The sequence below is a fragment of the Nyctibius grandis genome, chromosome 1 (assembly GCF_013368605.1).
Source record: "Nyctibius grandis isolate bNycGra1 chromosome 1, bNycGra1.pri, whole genome shotgun sequence".
NCBI classification, from domain to species: Eukaryota; Metazoa; Chordata; class Aves; order Nyctibiiformes; family Nyctibiidae; genus Nyctibius; species Nyctibius grandis.
In genome coordinates this window covers 90376780-90386724 of record NC_090658.1, presented here as the reverse complement: position 1 = coordinate 90386724, position 9945 = coordinate 90376780, and the positions used below count along the sequence as shown (strand labels likewise).

The 9945-nt window shown below is 44.2% G+C and overlaps 1 protein-coding gene across 2 annotated transcripts; it reads right to left on the bottom strand.

Annotated features, from left to right (window-relative positions):
* Positions 1–336: 336 nt before the first annotated feature.
* On the bottom strand, positions 337–7928 carry CNR1 (cannabinoid receptor 1). 2 transcript variants are annotated; one of them, XM_068412297.1, is made up of 2 exons: positions 7872–7928; positions 337–1819 (listed from the first exon to the last, which is right to left on the bottom strand). In XM_068412297.1, exon 2 carries the CDS (start codon positions 1756–1758, stop codon positions 337–339), a length of 1422 nt encoding a protein of 473 aa, XP_068268398.1. In that variant the 5' UTR covers positions 1759–1819; positions 7872–7928. The 2 variants fall into 2 exon arrangements, with proteins under 2 accessions (XP_068268398.1, XP_068268407.1); XM_068412306.1 differs by lacking the exon at positions 7872–7928 and having other exon boundaries at positions 337–1617; positions 1693–1758.
* Between the last annotated feature and the right edge of the window lie 2017 nt (positions 7929–9945).

Sequence of the window (9945 nt, the reverse complement as noted above, 5' to 3'; positions counted from 1 at the left end):
TAGGTTTCACAATTTTTCTTCACACCCCCAAAAGGAACCATTGCTAACCTGGTATTTTCTTTGTGCTCTTTCAAGTAACTTACTATTATTCAGTAAACACTTTTTGAGAAAGAACTTTCAAAAATTTAGCTTGAATCCCTAATTGTAAAACCTGAAGAACTGGCTGATGGTAATGCTCTTAACACAATCATCGCGCAGCTTACAATGACAAACCAAAAAAATATTATAGGAGGGTACAAACACGTTAAGCCACGGGTTTGGTTTTCTCTGTTGTTAGTTTGTTTTGTTTTTTTTTTAAACTAACTCCTTTTCTCACAACACTGAGAAGTCTCTGACTTACAACGCTTCAGCAGTCGTGTCTGTGGAGACAGACATGGTAACTTTGGCAATCTTAACTGTGCTCTTAATGCAGCTCTCGGCAGCCCTGTGCACGTTCCCCGCGTTGTTGGCGTGTTTGTGCTGGCAGTCAGACTCCATGCTGTTATCGAGGGGCTGCGCGGTTCCTTCGCAGGTGGGGAACATGCTGCGGAAGGCGTGTCGCAAGTCCTTGCTCCTCAGAGCGTAGATGATGGGATTCACTGTTGAATTCAGCAAACAGAGCATGCTACAGAAGGCAAAGACAGTCTTGATGAGCTTGTTCATTTTCCCAAAGACATCGTACACCATGATGGCGAGGAGAGGGCCCCAGCATATGATTAAAACGACTAGGATAAGGACCAAGGTTTTGGCTAACCTGATGTCCATACGAGTTTGATCAGGCCTAGTGATCTGTACCTTACCATCCTCTGTAGACTGAATGATTATGCTTTTCTGCGTGCCCCGCTGAATCATGCGAACAGCGTGGCTGTGAGCCTTCCACAGTATGTACATGTAGGCATAGACAATGAACAGCAAGAGAACGCTGGTGACCCCGATCCAGAACATCAGGTATGTCTCATCGATGAGAGGGAATATGTCCGAACAAACAGAGTTGAGCTTTTTGCAGTTCCAGCCGAGCAGAGGAAGAACGGCTATTACAATAGCGATGGTCCACATCACACAAAACGCTACAACAGCCTTTGGTCGGGTAACAATCCTTTTGTAAGCTAGTGGCCTGTGTATAGATATGTACCGGTCTATTGCCGTGAGGAAAAGGCTACCTACAGAGGCGGTGAAGGAGGCTGTAACTCCACCCAGTTTGAACAAGAAGACGTTGGGGCTGTCCTTCCGGTGGAAAACATGGAAATCCACAAAACTGTAGACAAAAATCACACTGCCCAAGAGGTCAGCCACAGCCAGGCTGCCGATGAAATGGTAGGAGGGTCTACACCGGAGGCTTCGGGAGTGGAGGATGACACATAGGACGAGGAGGTTCTCTAGGACCGTGAAGGTGCCCAGGGTGAGCGACAGCACGGCGATGGCCAGCTGCTGGCTGGGGTTCAGGATCATAAAGCACTCCATATCCATGAAGTTCTCCCCACACTGTATGTTCTCATCATTATCCTTAAACGTGGACAGGGACTTGTTGTAAAACTCTGTGATGTTGACCTGATCTGAGGGAATAATACTCAACAGGGGATCATCTCCTGCTGTCATTTTTTCTTGGAAAGGATCACCCCTGAAGGAAGAGAGAGGAAACTTCTGGGGGTAGTATCCCAGCTTGGATGCCATGTCACCTTTCATGTCTTCGTACTGGATATCGTTGGAGCCCACGTAAAGGAGATCTGTTGTGATTGTTCGGAAAGTTGTATCTGCGAGGCCATCTAGGATTGACTTCATAACCCCAGTCTTGTTGCTTTCAGAGAGACTTGGGGGAGGGAAAAATGCATCGGAGGAAATCCTAGAAGGGGAGGAGATCAGACTTCATTAAGATAAACAGGGAGACAAACTCCATAAACAACTTAGTTGAACTATGTCAAACAAAATCAACCTGTCTTTTGTATTCAGTGCAGGTCTAGCCCTTGACACCTGCAGGAATCAGGGTGAGTCAAGCACTTAGAAAGAAATCACCTGGATTTCACTAAAACTGAATTACACTAAGAAGTGACGTGACAACTGGAGGCGCAGGGAACTCAGTATTCCACAGGAAAGTAATTTTAATTTCTCATCAAAACCTTCTGAGCTGCTCCACCAGAAAGGTATTTTTCTCTAGATCTGAACTTGGCTTCTGATTGCAAAGTACCTTGCAGACCAATATTCCTTGGGCTTGCTTCATTTAGATAACACCAAGTGCCACTGCAGGAGCAGCATTAAACTGAATCATCACCTTCATTGCTTTTCTTTCAAAAGGCAACGAGGGTTTTGAAAACCTGACAACAGAGAGGGAACGAGGAAAGAGCCACGCACTCTCAGCCTCTCCTCTCAGCCTCTGCCTCTCCTCTCAGCCTCAGCCTCTCCTCATAAGGGAGATGTTCCACTCCCTTAATCATCTTCGTGGCTCTGCGCTGGACTCTCTCTAGCAGTTCCCTGTCCTTCTTGAACTGAGGGGCCCAGAACTGGACACAATATTCCAGATGCAGCCTCACCAGGGCAGAGTAGAGGGGGAGGAGAACCTCTCTTGACCTACTAACCACACCCCTTCTAATACAGCCCAGGATGCCATTGGCCTTCTTGGCCACAAGGGCACACTGCTGGCTCATGGTCATCCTGTTGTCCACTAGGACCCCCAGGTCCCTTTCCCCTACGCTGTTCTCCAACAGGTCTGTCCCCAACTTGTACTGGTACATGGGGTTGTTCTTGCCCAGATGCAGGACTCTACACTTGCCCTTGTTATATTTCATTAAATTTCTCCCCGCCCAACTCTCCAGCCTGTCTGGGTCCCTCTGAATGGCTGTGCAGCCTTCCGGCGCGTCAGCCACTCCTCCCAGTTTTGTGTCATCAGCGAACTTGCTGACAGTGCACTCTATTCCCTCATCCAAGTCATTAATTACATCATCCCATTACCCTTTTACAGTAATCTGAGGTCTACTAATATCCTGAATTTGTTATTGCAAATTTATTAGCAAGGTGTTTCGTCTACAAATACAGGGATCTGTATATAACTTCATTACTCTATTCCTTCCTTCTGCTAAGCATACCAAGGCAACTGGGATGTTTGGAGTCTATGGGGGAGGTGGGTTGTTACCCAGCCCTGCCCACAGTTTTGGGAAAGGTGACCAGCCCTGCTAAGTCCGTGAGTGCATCAGTGACCCATTCTGTGTGGATCAGAAGCCTCAATCAGGGCAGTTCATGCTTGACTAGAAAAACATGGCACCAAGTTTGGGTCAAAGTGTAGCTCTGGCCAAAACTCCAAGCAAAAGGGACCAGGAGCCACTGCTCCTGCGAGACGCACAGAAATGTAACTCATCCCATTGGGGACACCCTCAAAAACATTCTGTCCCCTCAGAAACGAGGAGTCCAGCAGAAGGTCCCCAGGTAGCTGGTGGTCTCTGAGTCCCATCATGCCCAGCCTTTGCTTGTGGTAACTCCTGGTCAGCGTACCCTTGGGAGAGCACCCTCATCAGCATCTGAGCATCCTACATGCATCAATATGTAAGACAGGTCTTACAGCTCTTCTTATGCTGTGCTCCTTTATATAACTTTGCCTATATAACATGCCTTGAAAATGCACTGAATGTCTGCTTTAGGCCCCCTTCCACCACCAGAGTGGCTGAAAGTGGTCTGAACATAAATAAGAGGCAGAATTATTGCTTCGGTGTGCTACAGCTATTCTGCATCTGCTATTGGACATATCCATGATTACATCAGCAACATGAGCAAAACCAAGCTTTTTCATGCTTTTAGAATGGAGGAAATTGTTTGACACCCAAGAAATCCCTGATGCCATATATAGGCTTGTACTGACTTAACCTCACTTTACACAACCAAGCATAAATGGCCAGAAAGGCCATAAGAGATTATCTGCCAAAACCCAGAGTACTGATCACCTCAACTCCTAAAGAGGAGACTTGCACAGTAGGTACCACAGCTCAGTTTTCCCATGAAAACTAAAAGAAAGAAGGAAACAATTCATCTCTACAACAATACCAATACTTAAAACCAGAAGAAATCATGAGTATTTCCAAAAGAAGCAGAGATCATTTGGCTGATGATATATTTATACTGCACTTACACATGGTATCTGAATACTCAAGACTTTTTCCCTAGTTCATTAAAGTTTTCCATTTGATTCAGCAGGCCTGGACATCGAGTGTTAAAGGAAATATAGGAACCTAGACCTCCAGAAGACACTGGAACTCCAGTGCTGCAAACAAGGATGAGTACAAACAACCCTTACCAGGATAGTCCAACACACAGCACAGACACTTTCTGTGTCAGCTTTTGCAGACATCGTTGCTCAGCAAATAACATAATTATTAGACAGACAGACAATATTAAGGAATTTAATTTTAAGGGTTTGAGCAGTGAGGGAGGGAAATGTCACTGAAGCACACATTAAAAATAAACAGCAATAATCATGTAACATACTTTTCATCCAGAATGTGCTTTACAGCTGTTCCTAGTAGAATTTGCAGATGTTACACGTTGCAAAGATGACCCTGTTGACAACTGACAAATCTGCTTTGGGTGAAGTCTGGCAGCTTCAAACTTGGCGTTATAACACCAGTTTAAAACCAGAAGTGAAGAATATGTTATTCATTTGAAAACTACCCAAAAAATATTAAATAAATCAACTAGTTCTATAAACATGTAAAGATGGCTGTAGTATTCTCTGTTGTTCCAGCTTATTTCTGACAGAAAAAAGACAACCATTTTAATGATTAAAGCCACAGCCTCATGTCGAGAAGATTATGTTTGAGTAAAGCTTCAAAAATTGTATGCAACTGAGCGCTTCTGCTAGACAGACAAACAAATTGTTATGAGGTAGCTGGTCCCTGCTGGAGTCACGGTAAGTACAGACGTCCTCAGAACAAGGTGCAAGCCGCTGTGCAACCCCTGCCTTTGTTTGAAATACAAATGAAAGAACATGAATTCCTACGTGCTCTTTTGAAGGTGGCAGTGAGTTATGTGACAATATCACTATGCATGCATATCCTATGCTAACAACAAAGTTAATGGGATCAGGAGAGGCAAGTCTTACTCTGAATTTCAATGACTTTTTCTCCCTCTGTATTTTTACATTGAGATTATTACAGTAATTTCCACCTTATTGTCTCTGCAAAGAGAGTTTTGTTTGAGAGTACTTGGGAGTTCATTAGTGGTGTAGTTTAGGCTTTGGGGGATGCAGCTGACATTAATTTTGTTTTTGTTTGCTGCTGGGAATATCATAATTGGAACTTTCTAGCAGTATGTGTGTATGTACCTATTCAAGTAGCAGCTGATTTTTATTAAAGTTGCAGTAAAACAGCCGTTCGCCTGATCTGGAATTGCACTTTACTGGAATTTTCGTTTATTTTAATTTAGATACTAGCTTGTCCCGCTATAAGCTACAATACTGAAATGCGCTGAAGCGATCAGCGAGGTTTCCCATGGCTGCCTAGTGAAAACAAGACTGGACCTTTGGCACTGAGGTATCAGCACAGTCCAGGTCACGGTCTGAGGTGTTGCAAAATTTGACATAGATTGAAAAGCTGATGGTGGGAGCAGTGGTCTGGTTCCTTGTCTTTTTGTTTGGTTAGGTGGACCTGCCAGTGTCTCACAAATTTTGGCTCTGAGCTCTTCTATCCGAACCTGGAGTGGCGAGGAGGCACTGCCAACAAGAACGGGACACTGCACTCCCCGTGGCTACACTGCTTTTTGTAGTTGGCTTCAACACAACCCAAACCCATATTGCCCGAGACCCATTAACATCTCCACATGAAATACTCTGGGAACCTTCTCTTAGCCTCCCTAGTGGACAAGGGTCCTCTGCACAGATCCCTCCTCCCTGGACGGGGCCGGGGTGATGGCCATGTGCCGCAGCAAGGTGCCATCGCAGGCAGGGTGGCAGAGAGGGAGAGCCTCCCTGCCCTGCCAAAAGCCACTCTTCCAACAGAGCCTTTGAGTCTCCAAAGCTCTCAGCTTTATCCCTTCCTTAAATGAGCTCTACTACCTCACGCATTGTAAAACAGCTTTAGAAAGAACTGAAACATTGATTAAAGGTGAGGAAGAGCCCGTGCTGATGCTGGCACTCAAAATTTTCGGTGTATTTCATAGAAACATAGAATCATAGAATGGTTTGGGTTGGAAGGGACCTTAAAGATCAGCTAGTTCCAAACCCCCTGCCATGGACAGGGACACCTCTCACTAGATCAGGTTGCTAAAAGCCCCATCCAAGCTGGCCTTGAACACTGCCAGGGAAGGGGCATCCAAAACTTCTCTGGCCAGCCTCTTCCAGTGTCTCACCACGCTCACAGTCAAGAATTTCTTCCTAATATCTAATCTGAATCTTCCCTCTTCCAGTTTAAAACTGTTCCCCCTCGTCCTATCACTACATGTCCTTGTAAAAAGTCCCTCTCCAGCTTTCCTGTAGGCCCCCTTCAGGTACTGGAAGGCTGCTATAAGGTATCCCTGGAGCCTTCTCTTCTCCAGGCTGAACAGCCCCAACTCTCTCAGCCTGTCTTCATAGGAGAGGTGCTCCAGCCCTCTGATCATCTCCGTGACTTTGTGACATTTCCATGACTGCATGCAGCAATTCATGGTATGTAATGAATGATTATTACAGATAAGGATTAAACAATAGATAAAAAATTCAAGCATCTTTTATCTTGAAGACCAAAACCAGAAAACCCATAGCTGAACACCATTTGAGACTTTTCTCCCATCAGTCAGCAGCTGTTGCCAGGCCCTGCTGGACCAGCTGTGCAAAGTGACTGCCACTAGATGGAGTGGCTTTTACAAACACATTGCTTAGCTGTCTGCAGAGACCTGGATTTACCTTCCTCTAGCCGGTTTTTCCCAGACTGCTTTACTGGGGTTCAAACATATGAGGTGTTAAACATCAGCTGAAGGTTGAAGACACAACTTTGTAGGGCTTTGCCCTCAGGGTGAAAGAATTAGTGAAGAGTTGACGGGCCAAGGTTTGCTACTGCCCTCCACTGTGTGGCTACATACAGCCCTAAAAGAAGCTTGGATGCTGTCAGAATATAAAGCCCCCTTAGGTAAAATATAAAATATATAATACATAAAAGGCTGGTAACTCATCTTGGACAACAGGGAGAATTACACCTCCCCTGGACTTCTTGTTGGTCCACGGGACCAGTTCACTCAGGGAACAAGAAGGTGACTTCATTCAAATGCTATTATCTATCTTCTCCTGCTGTTCTGGGCGAGAGGGAGGGCTGGAAAGTTTTTACCGTTGTCTAAAAAAAAGGGCTGAATTCATTATAATTTTCAAACCAGGATGATTGATTGAGCAATTTTAATAGCCTGAACAGAAACAGTGAATATTTGCATTCTTCCTTGGAAAGTAATTGTGAGCAATACAATGATGCTATTGATAATTGCAAAAATGTTGACATGGCAAGAAAAGAAATCAAAACAAGAAAGGGAAATCCACAATCAAACCTTTCTAGCTTCTGTTTTAGAAAATATTTTGATCTTCATGTTTATACATTTCTTCTATGGTACCCACAGCTAATTAAGAACAGGCTAAAGGACAAGTAGGTGTAACTGAAACATAGTTTTTGAATATACAAAAAAATATGTAAATGCATTCTCTTTGCTTACATGTTGTAAGGCTTGTAAGTCTTTCAGAGGGCTTTATCTTCCAATAAGTTTGCACAGTGCCCAGTACACTGGGACTCCTACCAAACTGGGTCCACAAAGTACTACACAGGAGAAACAGCAGTAATTTATACTCGTGTGTAGTGAGCTGAAAAAGTGTGAAAGAAATGAGATCTACCATCGTAACTGTTGGCCTCTAGGAATTAGAACTGTCCTATAAAATGAAAATTTATATGGCTAATAATTACCTTATCCCATATGGCGATGAACAATTCTGCTTCGAGGACAGAACAAGGTTTCTAAGCCTTGGAGAAAGAAATGCGCAGTCTGAGAAATGGCACTTTAAGACTCAGTAACACCAAGCAAGAAAAAAAGCCATGTTGATGAGAATGTGAAAGCAATGTTATCCCTATCCTGTTTACTGTTTTACTACTCCATCTCCAAGACTGTGCTACTCCTAGGCTATAAATGGCAAATATGCTGTCCTAATTCAGAAAAACTTGCTTTCACTTCAGTGGATTTTCTCTGTGTGAGGGATCAGGAAGGAGCACAGACACAAGGAGAGGAGAAAATGAGGGATGCTGTCTTCTTACACGAAGGCACCATCAACTATGGGGTAAACTAGGGCATGCAAGTACTGAACCAAATGTTGTTCTTATGCAACGTGATGATATCTTTGCCAAGTTGAACTTTAATTAGCCAGAAACCACAGCTACATGGTTATTTATGTTAATGAACATACCGTTTGCACGCTATCAGGATAGGGGCTGCATTGTTCTAATTTGGGGGCAAACTGCCTCTGCGTGACACCACCCAGCATCCAGCAGCTGACAATCTGAACAACAAAAAAAAGACAAATGAGGAAAATAGAGCATTAATCAGTGACCAACAATGTTTTTTAAAGAAATAACATTCTTTCTTCCCTCCAAAGTTTTGTTGGTGAGATGCGTGTACCAGTTTTAGCACGGGTGACTTGCAGGCACAGAGAAAAAGAGGCTGTGTCTTATCTCTCAGCCAGGGCATACGCATGTGTCTAAGATCAGAGAGGTTCAAAAGCGAGGCTGAAGCCCTGCTCCGTTTGCTGCAGGCAAAGGACCCGAACTTTGCTCTCCTGCGAGCCAGGTGAGCGTGCTCGCAATCTCTCCGTTCTGCTGCCCGTCTCTAAACTGCTTGAGTTGTTCCACATTAGATGAAGAGTTAAATATCAGGAAATAAAAGCACCAGGGTGTCCCACCTGACAGGTGAGAGGCTTAGCTTGAAACCCTGTCTCTGAATTAAGGGAACCAAGGATGTGTCTCCAACATCCCACCCAGCTGCAGGGGAGAGAGCGGGGACAGTTGCCCCATACGCCTATGAAAAACCACCAAAGCTCCTGAGTTCACTCGAAACCCCTCAGCTTGTGAAATACAACCCCCGACAGACACATTTCCTACCCAGTCGGAAAAAAGTACTGACGGCACAAACCAACAACGGGGCCGTCAGGGTCACGTTAATGGGAAACTACAGCTACCTGGTCTACCCCGCTTTTGGGAGAAAGGAGGGAAGGCAGAGGTGGCTTTCTTAAAACAAGAAAAAGACAGTATGAACGTGAGATTTTAACACCTTTCACAGTTTACTTTATATATCTTAATTTCTTTTAAAGACATAGTTTTGGGAGAGGATGAAGAGATTTGCTGAAGTATGAAAGGCTCAGATGAAAGGGAAACAGTAAAACAAGAGTGACCTGGTACTTGCATAAAATCAGCTCCAGTTTAAGGACCGATTTCCCAACAAAGCAGAATGAACAGGTAATACGAAAAGTTTGATACAACACTATGGTATTTACATTTTAAAGAAAATGGAAGAGAACTCATTAACCTGGTCAATTTTGAACTTTTTCTTTTTCACAAAAGGGTTTATATTGGATTTCAATATTCCAACAGAAATTGCTTCATTTCCAGCCTCTTTTCTAGCCATTCTCTAACGCCAAAAGGTGCCAGGTGCTTATTACTGCTGAGCAGAATTGACATAAATGTTAAATGCAGACAGAGAAGCCCAGCCAGGTGCAAAAGATGTGGCGGCTGAACACTCAGTCTCCTGGAAGTACCTAGAAGAGACAGCAGCTTAGCACAAAATGTGTAGTTGAAGGGAGAGAAGTCATTTGAAAGAGCAGAGCAGGACATAAAAGACCCAGGGTCCACTGGATGCTAAATGCTAAAGGTCCCCAGAAGAATGTAACATCTAGAGGATGGAACTAGGGGTAAAACACATTTATTAGCGGAAAAAAAAAGAAGAGATAACCACTCCAAGAAAACAGCTTCCATGTAACAGCCAGAGCAGAAC